The 16,318-nt window shown below is 36.0% G+C and overlaps 1 protein-coding gene across 3 annotated transcripts in view; it reads left to right on the top strand.

The window, feature by feature from the left end:
• The window catches only part of LOC139775073 (RNA-binding protein 24), a 29,929-nt gene extending 20,830 nt beyond the window's left edge, over positions 1 to 9,099 (top strand). For 2 of the 3 annotated variants that reach the window (XM_071710794.1, XM_071710804.1), the window contains exons 5-6: positions 4,996 to 5,384; positions 6,491 to 9,099. In XM_071710794.1, coding sequence (XP_071566895.1) covers positions 4,996 to 5,384; positions 6,491 to 6,651 — 550 coding nt within the window. In that variant the 3' untranslated portion in view covers positions 6,652 to 9,099. The remainder of the gene's footprint in view (positions 1 to 4,995; positions 5,385 to 6,490) is intronic. The other variant, XM_071710812.1, reaches the window with a different exon arrangement.
• The last annotated feature ends 7,219 nt before the right edge of the window (positions 9,100 to 16,318 follow it).

The following is a 16,318-nucleotide window of genomic DNA, read 5'->3' as shown; positions in this document are numbered from 1 at the left end:
TAATATACGGTTTTATATATTTTTTTCTCAAACGTTTATAGGTATTCTGTCCTAACCATGTGATAACTATTCTAACGAAATAGCTATTATTAAAATATGATAAAACTTTGATTTGCTATCTCGAGAAAATAATAAATATATTTAGACATTTTTAATTTTTCTTTCAGCATTTGTTTTAACTAGAAAATTGTATTCCTTATCTCTGTTCATGATTTCTTCTAAGTTAACAGGAATTAAGTATGAGTCAATGGAAAATCTAAAATGAACGAAAGAACAAGCGAGATATTTTTAACGATCGTCCATCAATTAATCTTTAAATATTCTGTTTGTGTGTGTGAGTCACTGAAAAGTTCAGCAGGTGGCTGACAGTCTTCGATGTCAATAAAATTGGCAATACTTCTATTATAAATTTCCGTGCGTTTGTTTGTACAGATAGATCGATTGCCGCGCAACGTGTCGAGTTTCATTTATCATGTCACGCTTCTCTGTTATTTTTATATTTCTACTCTTCAGCGAATCTCTCTGTCTCAGTTAAGAACAACGTCGAGATACCTCGATGATAATTTGCGAGACATTTTAAACTGAGCAAATATTTTAGAACCGGAACTGAGATAAAAAAAAGTGCATAACATCAGTGCATAAATTTTCTATTCCTATGCTCCTCGATCTACTGCACTTCGCTGCGTCAAGGTCGCCGATTTTATCTTCCTTTTACAAACAACATACAACTTGCTCGAGTCTCTTAAGTTTTAATGTGAATAAATATGTGTTGTAAGGTTGTTGTAAAGTTACAATTAATGTTATAGCAAACATGGAGAGAAAGAGAAAGATTATAGTCTCTTGGAGTACGCCGTAAAAGCGATAGATATTTTTCCTATCTATAATAAGGACGCTCATTTAGAACAGTCATCTTTGTTATATCTTTCTTACACGCTTCAATGTCCCGCGGGCAACGCAATTCACCTCGCAAATCGCCAGGCAAATTCGACGCGAATCGGATTCTCGCTCGCTCGGATCCTCTTCAAATGGTGCAGATAAAAAACGCCGCTCGTCCGCAATGCGACATTATAGCGTTATAGCGACATATCGCTCTTTTCCTTTTATCTTTATTATAATTTCGCCCTCCTCGCGTCATGTAATGCTCATCGACCGCGTGGTCATCCATCCTAGATGACAGTTCCAATTCAAGGTCGTCGATTCTACGGCCATTGTGATTCTTTCCCTCCCCCGTTGCAGCACGCGACTTGACATGCTCGTTCGAATTAAGCGACGTACGACACGCGTGTCGAAGCGCTCTCGATTGTTTGCGATTGTGTGATAATGGTCACCGGGCACCAATCCGGCGCGTTGCGGAGGAGCTCTGCCGTTCGGAGCCGCAGGACGACATACCTATTGATTTCCTTCGCAGACTGGACACTGGCTATTATCGATCCGCTAAAAAGTTCAGGGCTGTCTCCGGGAAAGAGGCCGGGGCTCCTTCGGCCTCTGTTTCGAAACTACGGAATCGCTCTTTACCGTTTAATCAGTTATCGAATATCTGTTGGCCCTCGATTCATAATTGACTATGTACGATATGCGTTTATACAGCTTATTGAGAATCGCGTGCCGAAACTAGGTTTACTCAATACCGATGGCAATCAGACTGTACCTCTAGATAAAATTATAATCTCAAGTTTGATTTTTTAAATAGGATTTTAAAACTTGCGTCACTCTGTCTATCTATATTTATAGAGAGGCCAACACTCTTGTTAGTATTTTTAAATTTCATAAACGCTTAATTTTCGTTTTACGTTTCATGTTAAACATTAAATATTTAATTCTTTTATCAATATTTATTTAGTTTTGTCAAATTGATTAAACCAAATTTTCAAAATTATATGCTTAAGCATTTAGCAAAATATTGATTACATATCTAATTGTAAATTACTCGAGATAATATATACAATAAATTTTAAAACACAACGGTACACACGAACTTAGAAAACGAATTTACCTATCCTATATATTTTTTATGTATTCGCAGAGTACACGTCGATCGATAAGAAACAATTGCGAATCGGTGAACAAATTTCGCGGGTGATCGAAGAACGCTCGCCAGTCGGGATCTTCCGCGCGTTATTATTTGAGGAGAGTAAAGAAAGGCAAAGAGTAAAAGAGAAAGCGTAAGGGAGACGGAGGCACTGCCGTGAGATGTACTATCTTTTTTTCTTCCTTTCGTACGAGGATACGTTTTGAGATGTCTAGCGTCGATTTTTCTGAATTTGGATATATTCTGGAGTAATCTAAATTAAGTGACGTCTTATATTTTTTTTCCAAATGCACTTTGTCGCAGATTTAAGGGATGCAGTAACGTGACAGTGATGTAATTTCGACAACTCGACACGTTCTAAGAATAAAACTGATAAAAACATTACATAATGCGTAACGAATGCGATGCACACACATGCATGAATGCATGCAGTCAACAATGCTTGTACTCGTCGTTGCAATGACGTGCGAAACGTAACGAGCAAATTTACTGGATAGTGTAGCGCATAAACATACTTATTGTACGAAAACATTATTCACAATGCGATATTATTTTACTCATTTTTCTATTTAAATAAAATTTAAAACTTCATAATTTTTAATACACCAATATTCAGTATAATAATGTTTTTATTATATTCCTATTAAATATGGCAAGTGTGGCAAAAAAAATATCAGTTTAATCTTTTATTTTTTCTATGCATTCTATATGATTTAAGTGATAAAGAATAAGAATATCGAGTTCGTCCCCTAAATCTGCAAAAAAGAGTCTGAAGTATTTATAAAAATGTATGTGTATCTTATTTTAAGATACTCTACGGCATATCCAAAGATAGTAAAAATCGGAGAATAGCGAACTCGGGACGTTTCCTTAGATCTGTGAATTTAGGTACTAACGTTGGTGTTAGATAATCGTGTGCCGTGTGCCGAGAAGTATTTATATTTCGTGCAGTCACCTACATACACGTTTGTCGTTGGTTTGCTGTTGTTTTGCCAACACGTGAAAGATTTTTTTCTTGGATTGTTGCGTACGTTTTTCGCCTTATTATTGATACCACATTGAGAGCAACGTACCACGTTACCATTTTCACATCGACTTGCTTCCTTCCGCTTCCCCGTCTTCCTTTCTTTTTCCAACGAATTATCCGTCGAACGTAAGCACGCACGCACATATACTTACACATTTACTGTGCATCCTGATGTTAATTGATTTCTCTTTTTTACGAGGATGTGATTTGCCTTTCAAAAGTAAGATACCGATGTAGGTATATTTTCTGTGATGAAATTTGTCGAAGTGATATTTTTTTATATTTACAAACTCTTCAAGTGCCAAACATTCTTTGAATTTTATTCAAACGCGCTTTAACTAGAAAAATAAAAATACATATCTTAGGAATGATGTAAATGTAATTTTTTTTTCTAATTAATGGTTGCTTTTCTGTATAAATATTGCAACTGGCATATCATCAGAATGCACGTATTGAACATGCACACATGTATACAAATGTATTAGAAGACGCGAGTTTCTCTCAGTTCTTAATGAATTCGCCAATAAATATAGAATTGATTCTTTTCGTAATAAACATTTGATAAAAGACTGTATTAGAAGAATCTTGTATTATCAAAAATATTAATGGATTTTAATAATTTCGAGAGTGTTGAAATAAAATCTGACTTCTCAATTAATTTTAAATAAAATTTGCTTCAGTAGAATATTAATTCTCGATTTAATTATTAAAATATTCAAGCTAAGAGAAAGCGCGGGACTTGCAATACTTGTGTACAGAACATTTCATCACAAATCCGAGATCGCATATCTTGTATATAGAAAACAGAAGAAAAAAATAGTTTCGTCTTAAGGGTACGATTAAGTTAAACCTTTCGAAGATATGCTATTTTGGAACATGAAACAAAACATGGTGTACACTTAATATTCTTGCTCACATACACACGCGTATTGATTGATATCGAAACACACAGAAGCGCATTTTGATCGATCGTCCGTATGTTACATATGCGCGAAGATCGGTCGAAGAGAACTCGGTCCCTCGCTCACTTTGCCGTTTGGTGTTGCGTGCTTTTGGTGTTGGTAGAGAGCTGCTCGAGAGCGAAAGACCGTCGAGCCGAGAATCTTCTTGTAACGCGAAACGCAATGAAGAAAGTTTGTATTTTTCGCCGCGCATGCTCTTCGTGTTGACGAATCGACGGTGTAGAACGCGTTACGTTCGTGCGAAACACGTCTTTGCCACGTCGATTCTCGGGACATTTAAATAATCGCCGTCTTTATCTTTATCCGACCATCAAGATAATCAAGAGACAGACGAGTTTTCAAATATTTATTCCGATTGACGACCTACAACGGACATCGCGAATTGTACATTAAAAACACGTTACACGAAGAAAATGTTCTTACATGCACAATTATACCTAATCATGACACGAATAACATTTGCTGTACGTTATCTTTCCTTCCTAACTCCATTATATCCCATAAAATGAGAGAAGTATATAATTGAAGTGAACGAAAGCTATCGTATTTATTCGTTGCATCTTTTTCGAAAATTCGGAGCATTGTCCGATGGCTTTCGATCGCTTCAAAACAGGTGTACTTGTTTGTAAATTATTGTTTAGCAGACTAGACGGCGTTTTATTTTACCAGTTACAGCAAATAATTCTTATTCTTAATAAGACTTGACATATAAAATAAAATACAATTATTCGCACTGATTAATCTGTAAGATTGTTAATATTCGCATAACATTAGCACGAAATGGAGCGTTTGATCTACATAACAAGAGCTAATTTCGCTTCATTCAATTTCTTTTTCTTTCTTCAGAAAGTAATATTGCCGTCAGTGCGCGTCGCATTGCACTTAATAATTTACAAACATTCGCCGCCTTAGATCGAGTGTCGTTGCGCCCGACATTGCATTGACATCCGTAACTAACGGTCATTTTCGTTTTGCAGAGTACCACCGGGCTACGTGTACCAGTCGCCCTACCTGGCGGCTGCGGCGCCAGGTGGTCTGGTACCGCTCCCGACGTCGCAGTTAAGCCACGCAGCCGCCGTCGCCGCGGCATCGCAGTTCTACGAGTACCAGAACGCGGCGGCAGCCGCGGCGACTTACCCGGGCACCTCGTACAACTTCGCCGAGGCGTATCCGTACACCACCGCGGCCGCGGCTGGTACGTGTTTGAATAGTGTCCAGGGCAAGGGTAGCAACTATCCGATACACCACCACCAAGCCCACCAACAGCAACAGCAAAACGGACCCGGTGCGACGTTGGCGCATCAGCAGCAACGGTTGGAGAAAACTCTCCTGCCGCAATTTCTGCCGTCCGTGCTGCGTGATTACGGTAGAAGATCTTAAAAAAAGATAGGGAGGGAAGATAGGAGGGTTGCGCCGCACTTTCCTCGGGGGCTACTGTCCGTAGTGCGCTTATCCGCAAGCGGGGTTCTCACAGGATCTGGTTTTCGTTTTCACAAGGGGTTCCGGGGGATACATGGGATAATGCGGCGGGAATTGAATTGGGGAAACGCGTAACCTGATGTGCGCAGCTTTTGCTACGCACCAAATTATGCATAGTTAGGGGAATAATAATTCCGATGTCGGGGATGTATAATGTCGTCACGAAGCGGATGCAATGAAGTATCGCTTATTCTTATTCTATACACACACGCCTTTACGTTTTCCAAAAGCCTTCGGCATTTCCGGACGGATCCGTCGTGGGAACTCCGCTACGTCTTTTGTGTTCATATATGTTAATAAATATATATTTCGCTTTCGAATTCGATCGTTGAATGTTTTGCAACCCTCATATCAATATCAATTAAGCAGGAACATTCTCAGTAAGTTCAAAAATTTTCAAGTTATGAAATAGAATTTCACTCTTCTTGTTACTTCTTACATACTTTTTTTTTTTTTTTTTTTTTTAAATAACTGCATATATATTTCTTACATTAGCTTATACGTTCGCGCACGAAGTCTCTTCACTGTTCGATGCTTGAAAATGGGCGAACAACGAACAGGATAAAATCTTGCATGCGCTTCATGAACTATAAAATTGACGCATAATATATTGCCAGTCTGTCTGTGCTGTCTGTGGTGATGGTGGCGGTGTTCTCGGTGAGTGATGGTGGTCAACGAGAGAAAGCACTATCCGCTTTACGTATTACAAGTGTATAGCACTATAAAGAAAAAGCTGAGGCACGCAATAAGATTCTCAACGCGCACAAATCGCTTGCGTATGGCTTTTTCTATGATCTGTTACGTATCAAGGAACGATATTTTACCTCGAACACGTACGCGTAGATGTGTTATCTCTCATGTGTAAAATTTTAGACAAATTTAGAAATGAGAATTTTGTAATAAAAGTTTCAATAAAAACAATTATAAGATTAAATATCATATTATTATATTGAGTACGCATGATGCTTATGAGACATAATTTTTTCCTTGCAGCTAATGCAGCCGCGGCGGGTTACGTGGGACCGTACACGTACGCGACTTTGCCAGGTGCCGCAGGACTACCGGCAGCGGCAGCGGCGGCGGCAACGGCAGCTGGAGCAGCTTTCCCAGGCTTACAGTATCAGACAACACCTCAGGAGGCCAGATTGCAATAAAGCTTTAGCATTAGACCGTCACGAGATAGTTGCAGCTAAGCCTTCTACGAGACAGAAACGGGTGACAGAGCTGCGCGACACATTCGATCCTCGATTGTCGTCTTCGGGGATCAGCTCATCATCTTCCTCGTTATTAGTTATTTTTCGAGAATTCTATATGTTCCTGATTACGTCTCGCGAATACACCAACCGTGAGAATCGCAAGAGGCGAAGAGGATGAGCCTTGACGAAGCGACAGACCCGTCAGTGACCCGCAACTTCTCGCTAACAATCTGTACTCTTCCCTTTTCGCCTCCCCGATCGAATCTTCCTCTCCCTTCTCCCATAGAGCCTGGATAACTGGCGCGCTCGACCAACATAACGTGGAATTTTAGAAAAGACGCAACGATTTTTAGGGTTACGATTATAATTATTTATAACGAGCTGGCGATCGCTCGTTCGGGAAAGTGATCCTCGACGTGCGAACGATTCGGAACTTGAGAGCCGAAAAAAGAGGCTTAAGTGAACGTACTTTTGTCCGTATTCAAAAGCTATGTGCGTGAAAGGCCTATTATTGGCTTTCGAACATCACGTTATTCTAATATTTAATGTGTATTCTAAAATGTCACAACCGGGCGATGTATCGAAATGTAACTACACGTTATGATTTTTGAAACGTAACTTGATTTTTAAATTCATCGAATATTATAATTATGTGCTCCTATACATTTTCGTCGGTGGTTCCTAAATCGAACGATACGTTCGCGCATACGAATTCTGTAAGCAATCTTAACGGTGTCGTTCGAGAAACTTCTCTTCAGAGAACATTCGTAGCTATGACACACGATATGTCTTCGACAAAGTTAATTGAATGCGCTAAAAATATATCGACGAAGATTAATGCGAGAAGTCCGCGTAATAGTTTTAGAATCAGTTACAGAGATGCGCGTTTTCGGAGAGAACGTGTTTTAAATTTTAGTTAAATTTTAAGTAGATCCTAAAAAACGTAATGATAAATAAAATTTCTAGTGCTATAAGTTGTTAAGTTATATTTTCACGCGCGTTTTCCGATGAAGAAAAAGATCGCGTTTGTCTGTAATGGATCAACTTTTAGGATAACGGCTTAGGAAAGCGAGAGACGGAATTTATAGCCTCCTTGGCGAATAAGAATTTGCTATTAATATAAATATACATGTAGATATGTTCACATATATGTATATAGTTATAATAATTATAATATGTAAGAATTATAACTATTATATATCACGTAACATATAATTATATATTATATAATAGTTATAATTATTATAATATATAATGATTTTAACTATATATAATTGTAATTCTTATATAATTATTATTTTTCTTCAAAAATTGATTATAGAAACCGTCTATAAATATATCTATATATAGAATACATTGTAATAACAAGGTATATCTTCCAAAGTACTTGTCTACCGATATATTAATTCGTGCGCACTGCTTGTTTCGGCTCTCTGTTGCTTATCAAAACATTATTTTACTTACATATATATATATATAAATATATCGATATTTATTACAAGCTATAAAATATTACGCGTATTACTAGTTGAGATATTAATTGATTTTACCGAGATAGAATCATAAATGTGACTTATTTATAGAAAGAAAATGAAGCGTACATGATTGTCGAAAACGTCTTATCTAGCCGCGGTGGCCTTAAAATCGCACATCAGCGAACAACGAAGTGTCTTACTTTCGAGGCCTTGTTGTGTTAAGCAACTAGATACTAAATGAAGTAACATCGACCAATTTTATGGCGATGCGAACTCGCAGAGAATCGAGGAGTAAATCGATTTTATTTGATAAATCACTTTCATTGATACGGAGCGAGCCTAACACATCTTATCGCTATCCAAGAAAAAATTTAATTTTTTGTAACGATTAGTGATTCTGATGAGAGTATCTGTTTTAAACGTAAGCGTACGTTTTAAACATTTGTATTGCCTGATTATTGTCGGCGATAATTTTCTGACACTTGATCTAATCGATAATTTTTCGTAAAACTCAGAAGAAAATGTACATGCGTCTACTCTTAGTGATTCAGTGCCTTAATTAGCACAGTCGAGTAGCCGTAATGATTAGAAACTAGTCAGCGATTTCGTTAGTGCAACGCTCGACGCGCTAACTCGTGTACAAGAGTGACGCTCAACGAAAGGGTGAGGAGAGCTAAAGGAATATCAAAATGTAATCAACTAGGATCGGGTTATGAGGAACGTCGTTGTCTAGTCCCAAACCCTTTCAAACCTTAAACGAGGTTAACTCGGTTTGTTAGATTTGTAAGTAGAAGTTAATGGACACGGAAAAAAAAACCAAAAGCGAAACTTTTTGTAAAAAGTTAGAAAGAGAAAACGTTAGGAGAATTTAGTGTTAAGTATTATTATATAACGTAATAGCAAAATAAATTATTATTATTATATTATTTCATTATTGATATTACGTTTTATTATTACTATTATTATTATCATTATAGTCACTATTAATTATATGGCATTGTTCAAGTACTTAACGAATGGATGGAATTATGAATATACGTGACTGAAGAATTTGTTATAAAAACACGCTGAGGCTTCCGCTACAAGTGAAGAGGATGGTAATGGAAAATCTGCGATGAAGACGCAAAGAAATGGATTCTTATCATGGATACGATCTTTCTTTTGAATATCCTATACTCCCATTGTATATATAGACTTAATTATATAAATAGGTTGTAATATATATTGCCTGTTATCCTCAATAATATTAATATGCGCTCTATTACTAGATTCACGAAAACCGAAAACAAATATATTGTCATTAAGAGAAAAACCCCATGTGTTCTTATCAATTAATTATACGTATCCTTTGTGTGTATCAATCTGATACATAGCAAACGAATAGAATATAATAATTATGAGAGATCAAACGTTTTTATATGTCTAATATCCATTTCTACGAATATAGATTAACTTTAATCTCTAATCCTTAGAAAAAGATAATTTAAGTCAAACCGAGATAAAGTTAATCTGCATTGATAGAAATGAACATAATTGTGACACAGATACATTTTTCCCATTTATATTTTATGATAATTGCCGTATATTCTTGTATGAAACAACGGAATTCTAAAGTTGCTTTATACTCGCTTTGTCCGAAAGAGATCCGTCGTCATTGCCTCTGTGTCGTCGTTTTTGACGGCTAAAGATAAATCTAATGGCTTCGCAGGATCAGAGCGTCGCGACAAATCTCAAAAACAAGCAAAATGAAGAACCGCCGTCGTCAGGACCGTAACAACTACGTAAAAATAACTAAACCGCTACTGATGGCACGAAGTGATGATTTTACACTTGCGCCTCCACAGAGTATCCCGCAATCATAATATGACGCTCTTATGATAGCGTACTTAAAACATTTATTAGAGTCGAGAATCTTAATACGGAAATATTGAAACTGCGATAGTTTCCGAATATGAAATTATCAACGTTAGTTAACAGACTTATGTAAAATTCTCGCGCTCGCAATATGCATATAATTTGTAATATAAATTGGTACTTACCAATTAATTCGTCTGTTATTGATCTACTATTTTAATCGTAAAATCCGAATAAGCTTGGGCTTGATTCGGTACGTCATGCTTGGCGAGAGATGACATGAGATCCAACACAAATGATAGGCTTCCCACACAATCAATATTACTGTCAATATGTGTTTTTACATTCTCTTTATACACGTCTTTATAAATTTTCATATCAAAATAAATATCCCGTTATTACGTTGCCGATATTCTATCGATATTAATTTCAATATAATACATTAAAGATATAATATTTTAATATCACATTAATATAATTGACACATAGGTATGTAATTGATTTAATTTTTTGAATTATATATAATAATCCGTAGAGAAAATTGTTCTATTCTCTCTGCAACAAAATATTTATTGGATCTCACGTCTCTCTTTTCTTTCTCATTTTATTTCTTCATTTCAAATAATATAAATTCAAGTTATAATAAATCTGGATGGATTGGGCTATGTTGAAGATCAGGCTAAAATTAGTGCATCATAAGTATAAATATAATTAACAATTATTATCTCTCTTATTAAATAAATTATTAGAAATATATGGTATAAGATTATTCATGAAATATTTACGAAATATTTTTTGTTTGGCTTTTAAACTTGTGATGCTTTGAAAGTATCTCTAGGTCAATCTAGGTATTTCTTTCTAATTATAATTACTATAGTAAAAGATTACTATAGTAATTTGACTTTATTAATAGCAATCTTTGTTTAATACAACGTAACTGTTTGCAACTTTATTTGTAATTAATGCAACAGACTATTATTATGTAAGTTTGATAGGGGAACGGGGAGTAGCCCCGGACATTATTGAAATTCAAGTATACCGCGTATCTATGGCCATTGTTTAAACATATTATAATGTTTAAACAATGGCCATAGATACGGCGCGGTATACTTGAATTTTAATAATGTCCGGGGTTACGCCCCGTTCCCCTAACTGATTTATCATTAGACTCAATAGACTAATGTCTAAAGCTTCGATATTAGTATCTGATTATAATGATTACAGCATTAACTACGGCAATCTATCTAATTATAGTCAATTACTAATGCATAAAAAAGTACAGTAATATCAAATAAAGACGTTCAATTAATTCATATCTGTAATCTTATAAATATGCAATATCACAGCATTAATTATAATTTTTAATTTAAAAAAATGTTTGTAATCTATAAAACGAGAAGAAGAAAAAGAAGAAGTGATCTTGGCTAATATAGAATACATCATGATCACTCTATCAATTATTATCGCGTATTTTAATTAACTTATCTATTCATAATCTAATAGACAAAGCAATCACAACATTAACTACAACTACAGCACTTCTACTCTATAGAACAATTGAACAATGATCACGGCAAATGTAGAATATATCACAATCACTGTCAATTGCTACCGTATATTTTAATTAATTCGTGCACCTATAAACTAATAAATATGTAACGATCATAACATTAACTGCAGCTACTATTACTTTACAGAACAATTAAACGATGATCACGGCAAATGTAGAATATATCGTAATCACTGTTAATTGCTACCGCGTATTTTAATTGATTTACCTATAATATAATAAACGAAACAATCATAATATTAACTACAATTACAGCACTTCTCACTTATTCTACAGAATAATTAAACAATAATCGCGGCAAATGTAGAATATATCGTAATCACTGTCAATTATTACTACGTACTTTAATTAATTCATGCGTTCATAAAACAACATTAATTATAGCTACAGTATTATTAATTTACAGCACAATTAAATAGAAATCGCGGCGAATATAAAATATATAAAATAAATATTAACAATCATATATATATATATATATATATATATATATATAGAGAGAGAGAGATAGTATTAATTACTATATGCATACATACTACATATTTAAATTAACTCATGCATACGATTAATTTGTGGAGAATATATAGGTAATGCCATGATCGCACTTTGGAGTTCACTTATTGAAATATTTCTTATACGATTTTATCTGCATTTATTTATTATTTATAATAGACATGTTCTTATTATAATTTAAACACTTTGAAATTATTATACTAATATTAAGATTGAAATTTTTTGTAATTAATAGTCTGATGCATAATAAAATTCTATTGCTCTAAAATGTGTCAATAAATAATCAGTAAATAAATTAAATAATGATAAGCTGACTACAATATTTATTTATCACTTATATATTATATTAAGTCAATTATATAATCAGTACTTATTTGATTGTGATTTGAGTGTGCGAGTATCGTATGAATTCTTTATACAGATATACAGGAAAAATCAATTAATAATTACAAATATTTTTAAATTAAATAAAATGACATTAATCTCTAGCATAGCCCATCCATTCCAAGGCAATGGATTTGTGAGATATTTTAATTATTCACCTCTATATAATATGATATTCTCAATGCAAACTTTTGATTTTTTAGATAAATTATAATTATAAAAATAATATTCAAATTCAGGATTAACGTTCAAAAAGTAATGCATTCAAATATTAAATTCATAAGAATAAATAATACAAAATATATCTATTATTGTTGCATTTATTTAAAAAAAATATTAATTAAAAATATCAATTTTTATTTTATTATTAATAATCAACGAAGACAAAGGCTGTAACATATCTGATATAGGTTTTCTCACAAATCCATTACATGAAAATTAAAATAATTTAAGACTCACCAGTCCCCGATGCGCAGCAGCGGAGTTTCATGATATTGATCTGTAAATTTTAAATATATCCAAATATTAAAAAACAATATTCCAAAAGATATTTCAAAAAATAAAGACTGCATGTTAAACTTTTTATATTTATTCCCTTTCAAATAAAACAATAAAAAGGCGCGCCAAGCACACGCGTAGCGCGAGACCGCCGTGACTCTTTTACGCGAACGCACGAGTTGCAAGTACCTTAATTTTTACAAAATTAAATCTGACAAATAAATCTAATCTTTATACTGTCTAAATAATTGCAAATCTGTCTTAAACATTTTTAAATATATTATAAATATTTCCTCAATTTCACATAAACATTAAAATGCATCGTTAATATTTTATTAAACAAAAAAAATCGAGTATTCCAAAATAAAATCTAAAATATTTCTTATGGATTATATTACACAAATCAATATAAAATGATCATGTATCATCGTGCAAATGAACAATCAGCTCTATTCAAAAAAAGGTAAAAACGTATAAATAATAATACGCACGACACGGTAAAAAATAAAAAAAGTAAAAAACATTATGATAAATTGTAACTAGGTCTGACACCGGGTATAATTTCACTGAGCTCAATCATCTGCAACGCCGCAAGTACCAAAGATGACGTCTAAAGACGTCATAGACGTCATTAAGATGTTATTAAGACGTCATTTGACGTCACTTTGCTACTTGAAGCTGCAGGTACGCGGAGGAGGACCTCGCGTCGAACGTCGCGTTTCACTTCTTCGCGAATAACTATAAGGCTCATTATTGCGCGCCTACGGCACGCGAATCTGAGCTCAGCGAAATTTACGTCCGCGATCTAACCCTCGATTACAAGATGCTCACCCGTCGGTTGCTCCGCCGTCGCCTGATGCCATCCCGGGCCTCCTCCTCCACTCTCGCCTCGCCGTTACTCCGATTCCTGGCATATACGCACATATCACACACACACACACACACACGCAGAGTCACATCAGAGTCACACTTCGCGAGGGCAGGATCAGCCGTTATCACTCACGTACCGCTACTACCGTTGTCGCACGTACTGCTCCGGCACTCCCGTCGATCGCGCACGACCGCTAATCATCGACGAGCACCTCGTTAAATCGCGCCGGAGGAACAACGGGCGGAAATCTCGCAGCACGTAACGCCCGACGCACTCGCGACGACCGGCAGGAACGCAATGGACAGTCATTCGAAATGGCGGAGATTGGAAATTCGTAGATCGCGCGGCCAACTTCACGCGACTGCAGGCGCCGCGCCGGCTACCGCGGTCCGCGTCGCGGCGATATGCTGCACCTGTTGCTCCTGCCTGTACTTTCGCCCACTCTTTGCACCCCGAATAATTTGCTGGGAAAACTCGCGTTTCACGACGATCATCGTCTCGTATTGCGACACGAGCGAACACACGCGGGCTCGGACTAAGCGTCTTACGCGGAAAAGTCGAAGCATATGCCGAAATATCGCCGAATAATCACTCCGCGAAGTAGCTACCGTCTTGTCGCCGCTCGCGCGAGAAACTCGAGTTTCGGTCGAAGGAATATCTCGCGTCACATACGCGTCTCGCAGGTCTCGCTAGATGTTATGCAGATCGCCGACGTGCAGATTCTCGTCACGCGGTTGACGAGCGTCCAAAGACGGAGCCGATCGCGGCTGTACTTACGAATGAAAGGCGTCCCGGCGTCCCAGCGCCCCGCGACGCGCGGAGTCGATCCGCTCCGTGCCCGCGACGTTCCGCCAATGACTTTGAAACCGACGTCACCTCTCACCCCGGCGCCGCTTCCCCCCCGCACCACGCGAGTCAATTCGACAACTAATAATTCGGGTTTGAATTCGAACAATTATCGGCAACGCGCGACTGAGATTTATCGCGAGTTTACGATGAATTTTGCGAGGCGCGGAATTGTTAACGGATAATTAGTAATAATAAATCGCGATTTCGGTGATTCGCGTATTACTTCGTGCTCGCGGATGGCGGGCGAGTCGCGTTCAAATTGACTCGAAAAAGCTGAATCTAGAGCGGCCAAAATAATAGATTGATACTTCGTCGCTTCGATCCCCGGCGAGTAAATCGTGCGGAATATTCATCCGGGAGCAACAACCGTTATCCCGACACGTTCGCGAGGCGTTTAATTGAGTTTAAAAACTGGAACAAAAAAATTACCTTTGAAAGCAAAAAATAGCAAAAAAGTAGCAAATTAATTCTATATATAATTTATTGTGTTCTAATAATTTGGCTTAGATAGCTTAATATACTTGTAGTTATTCTCTAGCCAATATTTTTTGCTTTCCATTAATAATTATTTTTGAATAATAAAAATATATTTTTCTTTATTGAATTATATAATGCTTTAAATTATACAATGCAAGTAATTTATCTTTGTTTAACGCTGTATAACATTATTTTAAAATTTACATTAAAATAAAGTAAAAAATAAAGATATACTCTAAATAAGAATGTTCTTTTATTCTGTAACGATTAATTAAACTTGACGGAAGTTTCATAATACTTTGTAAATTCTCATATATATTTTATTACAGTACAGTTTTATGCGTACATACACATAGATACATCTATAGATTCTCTGCATGAAATCTACTTGTTAAACATATGTACATACGTATATAATATTTCTTTGAATAATAAACTGATTGGAGTGATATTAATGCTATAAATTTTATTACAATATTTTCGGATATTTATATTGGATACCAAGTTTTAAGTAACACAGTGAAATAAATTTAATATTGCTTTGCGGAGATATCCAAATTGAATTATCTATAATGTGAATACGCGATTCTCTCTCTGGCAGTTTAATTATTAATAAAATAACAATCCCTCAAATACAATTTAGCTTTGAGTAATTTTACACGAGCGGCAACTTCTTAAAGATTTCAGAAATAAAGTTTCTGAAACGCGAGATTACTTCGATGAGGCTAATACAAATCGTCGAGTTGCATCGGCAAGTTTCACAGAAGGAGTTCTGCGCGACTCGCAATTCAGCATCAATCCTTACAATTATTGCTTTATTCCAGTTGATAATAATATTAAAATATTTCCATAGCGACATATATAGATTTCTATCGCATCTCCATCATTGGACCGAAAGCTGCTCCATCGGAGGAGACAAACGCGTTATTCATCTCGTTATGCACTTTAGCGTGGACCGCAACCAGGAGATGCGCTTGCTATCTTACGGTCGTGGGCGCGTTGGGATCGCTTGGGTGCGAGTAATGAGATGTCAGCACCAGTGTCACGTTGGCGATATCCTTTGAATGACGTTCCGCTTATCATTCGATTTGATAGAGAAATAGTAGGGGAGCATTGCCATTGACATACGAATAA

The sequence above is a fragment of the Temnothorax nylanderi genome, unplaced genomic scaffold (assembly GCF_030848795.1).
Source record: "Temnothorax nylanderi isolate EJ_2023f unplaced genomic scaffold, tnyl_v1.0 TNYL_tig0004_pilon, whole genome shotgun sequence".
Lineage (NCBI taxonomy): Eukaryota > Metazoa > Arthropoda > Insecta > Hymenoptera > Formicidae > Temnothorax > Temnothorax nylanderi.
This window is presented reverse-complemented; position numbering and strand designations above follow the sequence as displayed.